This window comes from Mchenga conophoros, linkage group LG6, assembly GCF_057382185.1.
Source record: "Mchenga conophoros isolate Kocher_MC1m ecotype Shallow Benthic linkage group LG6, M_conophoros_male_GT1.1, whole genome shotgun sequence".
Lineage (NCBI taxonomy): Eukaryota > Metazoa > Chordata > Actinopteri > Cichliformes > Cichlidae > Mchenga > Mchenga conophoros.
This window is the reverse complement of record NC_140531.1, coordinates 23,861,902-23,876,355: the sequence shown is the minus strand read 5'-3', so window position 1 is coordinate 23,876,355 and position 14,454 is coordinate 23,861,902. Positions and strand designations below refer to the sequence as shown.

The following is a 14,454-nucleotide window of genomic DNA, read 5'->3' as shown; positions in this document are numbered from 1 at the left end:
ACTCGAATTTTCGTATGATTACCCGAAACTCTGAGCTATGGATATATATTTTTTTTTCAATGGCGGAAACAAGCTTCCACAGCAGGGTGTGACATTTTTCTGAAAGGCCATGGAAATCTGTGGGCGTTTCTCAATAACAAGTAGGAGTACTGAGAAACAGACTATTATTTTGAAGTTACCCTCTTGACTTCCGGTGTGTTGCTTCCGGTGCAATTGTGTTGTCGTTCGTACTGCTATTAGATAGCATTACAGAGTTTTTGCACTTTGGAGCTACAACATGTTTTCAGCTTTGAACCGTCCTCCTGTAGGTCATAGGCTACTTGGCTAGCTCTGTTAGCTGCCAATGAGAGCAGCTGGTGATCAACGGAATGCCTCGAAGAAAGAAAAATGGCCAGAGTCCGGGCAGGCTCCCCGACGGCGGTGCAAATGAGCGGGGAAACCTCGGTCAGAACACGGGCTACCCACTACAGCAGGGATACGGTGGTGGTATGTCCGGCAACTTTCCACCCAATACCGTCAAAGATGAGATCGTCAGAAGCATGCAGGAGATGTTCTCACACCTGGACCCCGAAGTTATTTACATCGTGCTCTCCGAGTGTGACTTCAAAGGTAACGTGACAGACGTGCTGTGTCACTTTTGGGAAAGGTATTTGTTGTAACTTGACTAACCAGTTAGCTGTGGAGCTTCTTAGTCATGCATTTCTGATAGTACTGAGGCGTTTTACTATGCTTTGTAGTGCAGATCAAGACCGACATATAACAATACAAAGGCACAAAGACTACCATCAGTCATTTTGTAATTTGTATTTTGTAATTTGGATAAAGTCGCACCTTAAATAGTCCAGGAGCAGAGGTGCAAGGGATGGGCAAGGATCTGTTACGTCTGGTTCAGTTTGGGTAAGAAGGAAAAACAGCCGAGTCCGTGTAGGTGTCAAAAAATAGTGACCTTTATTACACACTTTGCGCAGTCAGTGTGGGAAGACAAGTTGCAATACAAGTCGCTATTTATTCATTGTTACATCATAAAAACCTAAAGAAATCACTATAAAGATACAAGAATAAGAGCTATGGTCAAACCAAAAGAAAACAGTAATGCATCATTGCACCTCCAAGTTGGCGACTGAACAGGTAAAATTAGGAGAAACAGACCCAGCGAGCAGATTTAGTACAAAAACTTTACATTTCCATCCGATGTCATTAAAACGGTTTGATGCCAAAATAAAAAACAAACTGAGTCAACACACAGCCTGACGCATGCTTTAAAACATTATCAGATCCAACTTAAAGATGCAAGCTGTCCAGCAAATGATTTACCCAACATCTGTGACTCTGTGTAACAGCTTCACCTGTCTAAGGTCTAAAATCAGAAAAAAATCCAGATTTGTTTCTGACGAGTCTCCTTATAAACCTCTGACAGCCTGGTCTGCTTATGCTCTTCTGACCTTCTGAGCATGTAAAGTCACTGAAGGGCAAACTTATGGATTCATAGCTACCAAGTAACAAATCATCCGTTTTCTATGGTGTGGTTGATCCATAGATTTTACTCTACAGTGAGTAAATAAATCAGTGGTTTTACTTTTGCTCTGTATAAGTCGTTTAATGTGTTAAAATGGCACTCAGATATTGAGTGCTGTTTTAACACATTTCAATTGTGCAGGAAAATGTTCTGCTTCTCTTATCTGTCTTTTTGTGTCATAGTTGAACATGCAATGGACTCCCTCTTGGAACTTTCTGTGGCTGCTGAAGACACAGTCCCTGCCCCACCCTCTGTTTCTGGCTTTGAGCGCACTGCTGCAGCCTTGCTTGCCCCACAGCACTTTTCTGAACCCTCAAAACCCTCACAGAAGCCTTCCTCTCCTCCCTGCTCAAACCTGCTGACAGAAGAGCTTGACCTGCTGATTGATCAAGAGCTAGAGACACTAGCTGCGCAACATGATGTTGGTGAGGAGCACCAGAGCACCAAATATTTATCTTCTGGTGCATCGCTTTCTTCTTCTTTCTGTCCACCACCACTTCCTCAGCAAGCTCTCCCTGAGTTGCTTCAGTCCAGCTTGGACCATGGATCTCGAGAGCCCTCTGCTGAGCGGCTTGGCCCTGAAGGACATTTCATAGAGCATAAATCTGGAGCTTCTTCTCCACTCGACCAGCTCAGCACATGGGAACAAAAGAACACAGAAGGGCAGCAACCTGTATTGGATTTCAGACACCTGACAACAGAAACATCTGGAAACACCCCAAAACTTGCCTTGGACCTGGCAGCTTCAGGGCGTCCCTCTGCTTTCCAGGTGTATAAAAAGGAAGACCTGACACACACTCTTTCAGAGAGCGCTGGGGCCATGCAATCTGACACAGGAGCGAGATCCAAGATGAACACGCTGAATCCGGAGCAGCTCGACCAGGTTCCAAAACACTGGAACCTGGAGGCACCAGTGTTTTCTCCTCGTATGCATGGAAACCAGATGCCAGCCTTTATTACCCCCGTGGCTCACACACATTCATATTGGTCTGCCCCCTATCTGATTCATGGCCCTCTCTCTCAAGCACCTCTCAAACCTTCTGCTACTATTCCAAAGTCTTGGGCCCAGCCTGCTCCCCCACAGCTTCCTGCCCGCAACAGCAGGCTTCGTTTGGAAGGGAAGGTGCTTGTGCTCCTGCGGGGCGCTCCGGGGTCTGGCAAATCCACCTTGGCAAGGTAGGAATGTTTTGATGGCCTAAAAAGTAATAGTAACAGCTGTTCAACAGGAGGTTTTTCTGAAAACCAATTTTTTAAATCAGCCAATAAGGTGCTCAGTTTAGATTACTTGGCTGGTAAGATTTGAGCTTTTAGCAACTAATTGTGGGGTTTCTATTTTTACAACACACAAAAACAAGATGTTGCATAGTAATTTTTCCTTGTTTCATACATATATATGCAAAACCTAGATTCTGCTGCCTTGTTTATCTTCCTTTTTCTCTTCATAGTTTACTACAAAGTGCTACAAAAAATACTTTAACAGTGAAATTTAAATATCTTAAAAAAAATACCAGAAAAGATAAAATATTTTTTGTTAAATTACTGACATATAATTTTAACATAGCACTGTACAAAAGTCTTGTGCCACCACTCATTTGTCCATTTTTCTTTGAATATGGAAATGGGTGCAGCAATTTATTCAAACATGCAAAGTGAAATGCAGTTTTTAAGCCAAAAACAGAGTTTGTTCTGTTCTCGGGAACTTGAAATGTAGCATTTTTTTTATGACCACTTTTCTTCTCCAAGACAGTTTGGTCTCTTAGGCAAGCTTTCTTGTAGTTTTGTTACTTCAGAATTAGTTCTCCAGGCTTGTTAAAGGCTAGGATCAGGCTGCTGGTAGCACAGAGCCTAATGATACAATTTAAAATAGCTTCTTTGCTAAAGCATCTGTTATTAATAAACACAACACCCATTTTCATGCTCGGATGATTCATAGGTGAGAGTTTTTAGAGGAATATTTTTGCTACTAAAAAATGGTTCAGTATAATGATGAGTGAAAAAGCAACTGATTTGAAAGACCTTCAGAAAGTCTGGAGAACTGTTGCTCAAGCACTGTAGGAAATATTGGAAATCTTTCACAACTTTAGCCTGTTTCCATTAGTTGCATAGTATGTTGCAACCTTGTGTTGGATGTTTTAAAGACAGGGAAGAGACTCTGTTCCAGAGTGACAACCAACATGATAAAATGTTCACATTATCTAAATATAAAAAAAGATTACTGGTCAACGGAGGAATGATTCACCACTAGTTTACAACAAAGCCGGTATTATGCTGAAACAGCAGAGACACAATCTAAGCAACACTTCAGCAACCCCTGTTCCGGAGGAGTCGATGATTTCTGCTACAGTAATCAGCAGCTGTGTTGCATTTACACTTCATTGTGTCTTTGCAGAGCCTTGCTACAGAACAACCCTGGTGGAGTTGTACTAAGCACCGACGATTATTTCACTCACAATGGAGAATATAATTTTGACCCCACTGTCCTGGGGGAGGCCCATGAGTGGAACCATAAACGAGGTAAACAACAGACACACACACACACTACACCATTAACCGTTCAGCTATCTTAGTGAGGACCTTCATTGACATAATGGTTTCCCTAGCGGCTAGGGAAACCATTATGTCAATGGCCTAGCCCCTTACCCTAACCCTAATCATTAAAAATGAATGCCTTACCCTAAACCTAACCATAACCTAATTGTAACCCTGACACTAAAACCACATTTTGAGCCTCAAAAAGGCCTTCAAACCTGTGAGGACCGGTGAGTGTGTCCTCACAAGTGACCGTTGGTTCTCACAAGTATAGTAGAATGCAGATTTCGGTCCTCACAAAGATAGCTAGACAGGAACACACACACACTGATAGCAAGTCTCTGTTATTGATTGCTTTATGCTTTTTCAGCTTCTGTTGTACTATTGGAACAATCACACTGTGGCTTATCTCCCTTATTCTTGTCCCACAGCTAAGGAGGCTTTTGAGAAGGGGAATAATCCCATCATCATTGATAATACCAACATGCAGGGCTGGGAGATGAAACCATATGTTGCACAGGTCAGTCATCAGTAAACTTAAGAGACAACATTGCAAATGGGCAAAGGCTTTTAAGAACGTATTTTTGCTTACTATATGTGTTTTCAGACATGCAGTCCAGTTTAGTCTAGAGGCAAACTGAACATTTAGGGTGTAGTTATTATAATAAGTGGCTGGATATTGAAGTATGCATAAACTGGTTATGAACTACACAAAAAGATTTTCCCTTAATCTTTCCTAGGCGCTAAAACATGACTATAAGGTACTATTCAAAGAGGCAGACACCTGGTGGAAACATAAACCCAAAGAACTGGTGAGGTGAGCGTAACAGAGGAATTACAGCAGCCTATGGTTTCAGTATAGAAACGGATTTTTTGAAAATGTTGCTTGAAAAAATTTCATCCCTTCAGCTTTGCTTTTTTGGTGGTCTGTGCAGGCGTACTACACATAACGTACACGTGGACACAGTCCGCCGCATGCTTGAAGGATATGAGCGCTTTGTCACAGTCCAGTCCATCATGGGTTCACAGATGCCTGAACGGAAACGACAGGTTCTTCTGCAAAACAGAATCTCACAGTGAGTTTCACTCAAAATTACCATTTCATATACCTGAGAAATTATGTTATATGTGTATATTTGAGCTTGTGTGTGAGTTTTAGAGAAAATCCTAAATGAATTTAAACTTCTGCACTCAGTTCTTGATTTTTAAAGTCTTTAAAGATGCATGCTGTACAATCATTCCTTTCTGGGAAAAGACTGATTGAAAGAAATAATTAAAAGGCCAAAATTACCAGACATTCATGCCCATGATAAATGTATGTAAACGTCTGACCATGCCTGCGTATCTTTTTTGTTCCTTTAGGCTCGCATCTTCTGAAGCACCTTGTCCTGACCTTGTAGGTCAGCCCAGATTAGCTGAAGGATGTCAGACATCCACCTCTCAGCGCTTTTCCTCTCTCCCAGATGTGTCGTCTGTTGGTTTTTCTGGAGACGTGGGAATGCCCAGAGAAGGCAGCCCCGAATCCACTGAGTCTCTCAACTTACACCTTGGAGAAAAACCTACAGACAGCCTGGAAGCTTCTGATGAAAATGATGATATGAATTTGGGGGAATTAGACTCTGAGCTAGATGCTCAGTTAGAGCGAAATCACCCGGTATTAGAGCAGAGAATGCCAGACTGTATTGTAGAATCGGTGATGAATGAAGATCAGTGTGGGGATGAAATTCCTGTGGCTTTCGCTGAGTCTATTGGACAGAGAGTGAAGAGAGAAAGACCAAGCAGGAGGATGGAGCCTGCAGATCTGGTGAAAGACACTAACCAAGTAGACAGCATGACAAAGGTGAAGGAAATGATAAGAGAGGAGAAAGTAAAAAGATTCGAGGTGGTGAGGTACGAAGAAGAGAAGGTCACGCCTAAAACGATGAACTTTGTGGAAGACTGGCCATGTGAAGGGCCTCTAATGCAGCGGGAGGCAAGAAAAAGAGAAAGATATGAGGTACATGGAAGGGAATATGAAGACGCATGTCAAGAAGCCAGTGTTTATGAAAAAGCAATAAGAGCACAGCCAGCACAGCCAGGTCCGGATGTAACTGAGGTTCAGAAGCTTCTTGATCTCATCCAGACTGGCGTAGCCACAGTTTCAACCTGCTCTTCCCACTCTCCCTTCCTTTCTCTGAGTTCTGGAGAAGGATCCGAGAGAGAGGATGAGGCAGATGGAAGCTCTGAGGAATCCCACAGCAGCAGATCTAACAGTAAAGAGAGAAAACGAAACAAGAACACAATTAATGTCAGCAGAGGTGATTTACCAGACTGTGTGTTAGACTGGAAGGCTGCCGCCTCTTGTATTGGCCAGGAATCAAGAATTGATGATTCGGACGGATTTAAAATCGAGAACGAAGGACCTAATGAAGAGGAAAGGAATACTACGGAGCCAGAGACTGCAGACCTAAATTCAGCCAATAAAGAAAATCCAACTTCAGCTCTTGCCACAGATTTGTTATACAGCTCCAAAACTTTAGAGTCAAATGTATGTAACAGTGATACAGGAAGCCACAGTACTGAAGATGAGGCCACTCCTCATGTGGATATGAGTAAATGCACTGAGAATGACCGAGAGACTGCCGCAGAGGCTGATTGTACATATATGAGTGAAATGTGTCAGAGTCCTGTGTGTGAAGGCTCTGTGGAAACAGAAAGCAGCCCCTCCATCGGAGGTGGTCAGGAGGGAAAACTGCGTCAGGGTCGTAGGTCAGGGAAGCAGTGCAAACTCGCACTCACCTTTACTCAAAACTGCCCCTTGTCCGTAGATTGTCCCAACTCCACAGCTCAAAACCCAGACTCTTGCCGTAGTGGCTCAGCTGGTGAAACCACGTTTAATGCGAACACTACTCTTGATCTTAAACCAAACTTGGATCTGTCTAAATCTGAGGCATCCCTGCAGCCACCTCTGGCAGATACTGGCTGCTTCACCCAGACAGAACCTCAAGACTTTGCCCTTCTTTGGCGTCTCAATCGTCAAACCAACCCCGATGATTCAGCCGACTCTGTGGCCACTGGTGACATCAGAGTCCTGTATGGCGACTCTTCTCGTTTTGTGCCAGAGCTCTCCTCTGCCGTGTGTGCAGCAGATGCAGTTCACCCATCTGGCCACAGAGAGGTACCCTACCGTGTGGTGCATGAGAAAGGCACACAGTTGGAGGAAAAAGAGCTCGGGTTGACTCAAAACCGGCTCGAGAGCCTGCGTGTTCTCAGTCGTCATTTTAGGCTCGTTAGCTTTGACACTTTAGAAGACCTGTATGACAAGTGCAGTCAAGACATAGAGTGGACCACCAACCTGCTGCTGGACTCTGGAGAAAGGTTCTTTAGAGATGAAGATGGCGAAGAGGAGGATGGTCAAGCTCACATCAACGATACATCTGATCTGTGTGCTGCTTCCTGTCAGGCTGTAGAAAGCAGTTCGTATCCTAATATGTTGGATGAGGATCATCCTGAAGATTGGCCAAAGGAAAAGCCATTTATGCTTGAGGTGGAGACCCAGCAATCACCCAGTGTGACAGTCAGTGAATCAGAAGAGAGCCAAAATAATATAGATGTGTCCGATTCTGGAGGAGCAGCTGTTCTGGTTGCAAACCATCCTGATGCAATCCCAGATTCAGAAAAAGCCCCTGAAACAGATCTCAGTGTTCCCGAATCAGTAAAGGAAAGAGAGAGAAGTGACAGCGCTGAACCCAAAGCAATATCAGAGTCTGACCAGGAAAGAGGAGCTTGGGGTGGGAGCTCAGATAATGCAATAATTGAAATGTCAGGGGCTAAGATTGAGGACGAGATTGCCAACATGGAAGAGATGAACCGACTGCTGTGGGCTGAGCTGGAGGAGCTGGAGAGAGAGGAGAGAGAGGAAAAGCAGAGGGGAGAGGAGACACGAGGCCGACATCACCTGGATATTCAGAGCGTGGAGCTGAAACTACCCACTGAGCTGGCACTGCAGTTAACTGAACTATTTGGCCCTGTGGGAGTAGACCCAGGTAACTAACACACAGGTTTTCAACCAAGAAATGTCAAACTTAAAGCCTTATTGTGATTGGTCATGGATGAAGCCAGGGTGAAGAGGGGCGTTATATCATTATTCTTACAGATGCAGTAAAAGCATGTGGTTTAGAGATGGCCTCTTAAATTGCATTGATGCTGTTTCATTCAGCTGTATACACCAAAAAGGAGTAAAGTAACTGTAAAATAATCATAGAAAACTCTTTTGCAGCTCCAAACAGGTGTTCTGTTAATCTGGGTGTGATGTCACGTTTCTCTTTTTTTACAAAAGTGTTCCCGTCGCTCTCTGGTTCTGCAGTTTGATACAGTGTTTCGTACTCTGGTAACTGATCCAACTGATGCCTTTAGTGGTATTTTTATTCTTCTCTGCTACTCCAAACTGACATGATTGTATATGTCCTGCTTGATTTTTATTCAGGTTCGTGCTCTGCAAATGACTATGCAGTGCAGATGGACTTGAACCTTGCTAAGCTGCTCCACCAGAAGTGGAAGGAAACCATCCAAGTGAGTTTAAACTACTGTTTCTCCTGCATTAGGTCTAATACCGAGATATCAACAGCCTGCTTTAATCTTAAATGGGCCAGACAAGTGAAACTCCACTTTCTGTCTGTGTAAAGATGTTAACTACACATTTAATTCTCGAGATACGGTAATATAAGATAAAAAAAAAGTCATTTCAACAGCCTTTTTTTATTTAATTGTTTATCTGTTTCTTAACTACACTAATATAGAATTAATGGCTATGGGGGGGGTCTTTATCATCAGGAAAAGGTGTAAAACAAATAAAATAGAAATCGTTAGAAGTCCAAAATTGATAACCTCATATTTTGTTGTACACTGGGCTTTATTCTTTGCCAGGTCAGTTCTGGCCTGCGGGCCTTATGTTCATATTGTGTGTGAATTATTGTGCGTTCATGTATAATTTGTGTTTTTCAGGAAAGTCAAAGACAAGCGGCTCTTTCCTTTCACCTGCTTCAGGAAAGTAAGTTTAATACACACCAAAATACTCTTAAATAACATTCAGGAATAATCTGTTCAGCATATGAGTAATACTCTGTTGAATACAATACACATGCTGACAGTGCATATGCAGTGAACTGTTAAGTCTGTGAACATGCACAGACTTAACAGTTTTTCTGGATTGTTAGGTTCGGTACACTGGGGTGATTCACAGACGGGAAAAACCGGGTCGCGAGACCAGACGCAGTCAGCAAACGTGTTGATCAGCACGGATGAGTACACGTCAGCGGGCAGCCACCCAGAGCCTCGCGGTCCAATGCCAATCATGGATCACTGGAATGCGTCCCGTCCGCTTGTCTCTCTTAGAGAGATTATGGAAGAAGAACAGGCTTTGCAGAACAACTTAGAGAAGGTAACGCGCACGCCTACTGCACCTGCAGATTCTTTAGATTTTATTTAATGATCTTGTTCTGCCTTGATATCCTTTTCTTAAAGTCCAACGCTCTCTTTTAGACCAGAAAAAGTCGTGCAGACCTTGACCAACGTAACGGAGCCGCACTTTTGAAAGAGAAGCAGCTGTATGCCCTCTTCCCCACCATTGACAGGCATTTTCTGCAGGACATTTTCAGGGACCACAAGTGAGAAAACAACTAACTTTTTATAGTCCTCTAAACATTAGTTGGTGTACTGATTTTAGTGGCTAATGTGTCTTTTTCTTTGTGTGTGTGTGTGTTTGTTTAGTTACAGCCTCACGGAGGCAGAATTGTTTCTTCGTTCTCTGCTGAACGAGGAGCCTGTGAAGACTGTAGTTGCTCCAGAAGCTCCTCGCTCTGACCACCACAGACCAGCCAGCAAGGAGAGGGAAAAGGTATTCACAACACAGGCAGAGAATGAAAACAACGGAGCACTGAACACATGTACAGTATACATTAGATCTGTTTCACAGGTGGGAAAACATGAACTGTTTAATTAGTCTCGATCTTTTTAGTTTGTATTTTCCATATTTGGATGTCGGAGAAATCTCTTTCTGTTTTATTGCAACATCTCTACAATTATCATTTTACAATACAGACAAGTTGAATTGTGAGATTCAACTTGTAGAAGTACTGTGCAAAAGTCTTGAGCCACCAGTCATTTCTTTGCCTCGTAGCAGCCAGACCTTTTTTTTCTAATTTATTTAAAGTGCTCTTGAACAGTAGCTCTCCAGACTTTCTGGAGGCCTTTCCAGGGTTTTCTTTTAACATTGGCTACCTTTTCTCTCATTTTCAGTCCAGTCCTTGTACATAATCATTTTCAAAGGAATGTTTTTTTGGTTTGTTAAGCCACTGAAGACTGTACTATGAATCATTGAAGTGTAAAAAAGGCTTAAAAAAGGAGAAACCATAACACATAAGACAACTTGGCAAATAATCCATTTTAAATTTGCATGTTATTACTAGCAGAACACGTAATTTGTTCTCATATCTTTAGTAAAATTTACATAAAATGCCAAAGATAACAGTTCGATTGGCAAAAAATGTTTTCTTTTTTTTTTTTACCAGCTGAAAACTTATATTATGGAATTGGTTTGCATTTTATCTCTCCCCCCCCCCAAAAAAAAACAAACAAAAACAAAACAAAACTGAAGAAACTGCACAAGTAGTTTTTAAAGCCAACACCTGTTCTTTTTTTTCTATCAGATTGAACAGTATTTGACAGTCATGTCCTTAAAAAATAGGAAAAAAATATCCAGCAAAGACCTGGCATAGGTCTGGAGGTAAAGGTTGTCATACACATACTGACTTTCTTTTGACTTATAAACTGCATTTCCATGTATGTTTCCATGTGTTCCAATAAATCGCTGCACCTGTTTCCCATTTCCCCAGAAAAATAGAAAGAAATAATGTATAGAATAGGTTTACCTGCAGTACAACATCATATCTGAGCAAATGCAGAAAGCTGACAGTTAGTCGCCTTTAATTTTCCACACCCTTAAGTGTGTCTTGATCACTCTGCTCTTTTAATTTGTCAGAAGCAGAGGGCCGTGGAATCAGCCGTACCCAATTATCAGGATACAGAAGATCCAGATTATGAAGACTTCAGGGCCGAGGCCAGACTGCAGAGGAGCCGACAGCTCGAGAGCTTTGCTAAGGCTGCAGAGGCCTACAAGCAAGGACGCAAAGAAGTGGCCTCATTTTACGCACAGCAGGTGAGTGACTGAGCACAACACGAAGCACAACATTTTATTATTACTGTTTTTGAATGTGTAGCATGTCACTGCCATCTAATTAAATAAATATATTTGTGGCTTTTTATTTAAATTTGTCTTTCTTTCTGCTTTTTCAGGGGCACCTCCATAGCCAGCGTATGCGTGAGGCTAATCACCGTGCAGCAGTTCAGATTTTTGAAAGGGTCAACTCATCGCTGCTGCCCAGCAATATCCTGGACCTCCATGGGTTACATGTCAATGAGGCCCTGGAACATCTGGCTCAGGTCTTACTGGACAAAACCAAAGGTGCTTAAACTATTATCTATTCAGTAAGCGTTAGCTTGTTACAGATGCCCTTTTCACAAATTCCTTAATGTTAATCTGTGGCAACTGAACACGTCACTCATGTCAGAATAGTCCCATGCGGGGACATTTAGGTGAAACCCTCTCCCCACTGACCTCATTATTGGACGGAGTAACATTGCAACAGAGCCCAAGTCTGAATGAAATGTTATCAGAAAAGTGCAACAGCTGCAGCAGTACAAGGAGAAACATGTTAGCGAGCTCTACAGCCTCTGTAGTACGTACATATATTATCACAGCCCCCGTCTCATGTCTGCCTTTCTCTCAGTCACCAGGTGCTAAAGATCACACAAGTGTGGTGGCTGCCATGTGTAAACCCCCCCCCAGCAAAGTTACATATTCCATGTCTGAAAATCGCTTTTACTTTAAAAAAGACTTGACACCTGTACTACAGTTTACCCGGTTTGTAACGAAGAAAAGAAGAAGTTGAGATGTTCTGAACTGAATGTGTAAAAGTGATTGGATATTGCTTCGAGTCCAGGCGCTAACCAGGGACAAGCGCCGGTGGTGTACATCATTACCCAGCAGGACACTGACCACGCAGCTTGTTAGAAAGCGCAGTTACCCCTTCAGAGTTTGCGTTCGTTATTACTGCTGTAAACTGTAACTTTCTGCTTGTGCTTCTTCTTCTTTGGCCTCTTTCGGCGTAGAGTGTGAGCAGGGTCTGTGCCGACCTCAGCTGTCTGTCATCACAGGAAGAGGGAACCGCAGCCAGGGGGGCGTGGCACGCATCCGTCCCGCTGTTATAGACTACCTCACTAACAAACACTACAGGTATGCACGCACGCACACTCAAGACATGTTGCATGCTTTACATGTTCATCTTCACCCACATTTTCTCGTATCTCTGCATCTCTCAGGTTCACTGAGCCAAAGCCGGGTCTTGTGTTGGTCTCTTTGAAGTGAAAGAATCCGTTTATTGTGTTCAGACTGAAGCTGCTATGGAGGACAACACTCTCTTTATCTCTCACCTTCCACTTCTACGACGCCACAATACAACTGTTACCGTTTATTTAGTATGATTCTCTGCCACCATCAGTCTTGTCTCAGCTTCTTTTTTTTTTTTTTGATATGTACTCACTCGGTCTCCCTTTCGAGTTTTTCTCCCGTGTTTATGGTGTGAAACGCTGTGTTTGTAAAGACGGATTGTGTGCATATTTTATATTTAATTGTTTTATAGTGTGTATTTTTAAGAAATCTTTTTAAAGATTAAAAATCTCCATTTCAATTAAGTTGTTAATTGTTTAAACATGTAAGTGTTTTATAATGCTTTATTTCAAACCTGATGGCATGCTGTCTGCTTGGAGGTTTCTCTCCAGGGTTTTAAGTGATATGACAAAAATATTTACACAGTTTAATAATTTGATGCTTTTTTCATGAAGCCCAGTGCTCAGAAGGAAAGAGAGTGTGTGGTGTCATTGAGCAGTTTGAAGAACGTTCACTGTGATTTCTGCAGAAATCGCTTTTTTTGCCTCAGCAGCTGCTTCTGCAACCCAGTGCTCTTCATTTACTCTTGCGCAAGTCCAAGCAACAATGTTTTGCTGCTAATATATTGACACTCAGGTGATGAACTCTAAGTTTAAAGATTGTTTCCAGTGCTTTTCCTTGTAGTTTTTTTTTTTTTTTTAAACATTGTGCCATATTTTGCAGCAGCTGTACTGTAATGGTTCGAATGCTAGTTTTGTAGTTTTAAAATAGCTTCTCTATAATATTTTTCAGAAAATGTGTAACAATAGTGTTGACGGCTTTTACCGAATGTACATATTGTTGAGACCACATAAATTATAAAGAAGATTGTATTTTTGTATTTGGTGGTTTGTGTTTTTTTTAAAGAAGACATGGTATTGTGGAATAAAACTTACAGTTTAATATTTCTGTGCTTTTGTGTGAGTGATTTACATTTATCGTTTTTGAATAAGTTACAAATATAAAAGATCTCTAATATGTAAACTATATTTTAAAGTTACAGTCATCAGGCTAGTTGAGCACCTTCAGTTTGTTATTACAGAGCAAACCTGCTATAAATAAATGCAGTATGTGGTGTGGTATTATCTTGCTTAAATAAACTTACGCACTATGCTTTTTTCCTTCACAATGCTTCTATATAGTTTAGCAACAGTGCTGTTTTCACACATGTGCAAACTGCTCATGCTATCCTGTATGTGTGCTTTTGATCGGTGCACAGATAACATGCCAGGTGGTCCTGCTCCTCTTCAGTCTGTGTGCATGATTTTCAAAGACTAGTTCAAATTCAGATTTTTTTTTCCTTTTGTTTTCTTTTTTAGTTGTTTTTATGGTAATTTTTAAAGTTTTGTTTGTAGAGACAGAAATATCTGAGTCCTTGCTGTATTTTTCAACTAAAAAAAAAACTTGGCTGAAGATTGTGGCCATGTAGTGCTGTGAGTTTTTAACCTAGTGCCTCGTGTACAAAGATTTCCCCAAATGCTCTGAATGTTTTCATCATATCATGTATTTAAATTGTGAAATCCCCAAATTCTTGATAAATTTACACTACAAAACATTTTTGTTAAACCATTTCTCTACACACTTCTCAGCATCTTTTTTGTTCTTCTCCACACATACTTTATAAAATCAAAGACAAGTTAACTCTATACATTATGAACGACAGTGATTTTTATACATTCACTGCCCCTTTTCATGAGCAAACCCTCCTCCCCGCCTATCCTCTGAACCTCCCCTATCCTAACCCAGTCCCAACAAATCACAAGCAATTGGGGGGGAGGTGTAATTAAGTAATCAACATTACTTAATTATATTACTCATTCCTGATTAAATCATTACTGTCACATCTACATTAGATCAGTATAAAGAGTAGGATTATCCCTTCTGT

General features: G+C 41.7%; 1 protein-coding gene across 2 annotated transcripts; it reads left to right on the top strand.

Annotated features, from left to right (window-relative positions):
* The first annotated feature begins 217 nt into the window (after positions 1-217).
* n4bp2 (NEDD4 binding protein 2) lies at positions 218-13,476 on the top strand. Of its 2 annotated transcripts, none has more exons than XM_085276909.1 (16): positions 218-609; positions 1,699-2,692; positions 3,906-4,030; positions 4,477-4,565; positions 4,786-4,862; positions 4,981-5,121; positions 5,408-8,070; positions 8,511-8,596; positions 9,029-9,074; positions 9,241-9,464; positions 9,566-9,690; positions 9,794-9,920; positions 11,067-11,240; positions 11,378-11,546; positions 12,254-12,377; positions 12,464-13,476. In XM_085276909.1, the coding sequence occupies exons 1-16, from the start codon at positions 369-371 to the stop codon at positions 12,507-12,509; spliced, it is 5,451 nt and encodes a 1,816-aa protein (XP_085133035.1). In that variant the 5' UTR covers positions 218-368; the 3' UTR covers positions 12,510-13,476. The 2 variants fall into 2 exon arrangements, with proteins under 2 accessions (XP_085133035.1, XP_085133034.1); XM_085276908.1 differs by having other exon boundaries at positions 11,064-11,240.
* Positions 13,477-14,454: the final 978 nt, after the last annotated feature.

Coding starts and splice junctions, on each gene's coding strand:
- n4bp2 (XM_085276908.1), top strand. CDS start 369: ATGCCTCGAAGAAAGAAAAATGGCCAGAGTCCGGGCAGGCTCCCCGAC. Junction 4,566..4,785: donor TGAAACCATATGTTGCACAG/GTCAGTCATCAG, acceptor AATCTTTCCTAG/GCGCTAAAACATGACTATAA. Junction 9,465..9,565: donor TGCAGAACAACTTAGAGAAG/GTAACGCGCACG, acceptor GCTCTCTTTTAG/ACCAGAAAAAGTCGTGCAGA.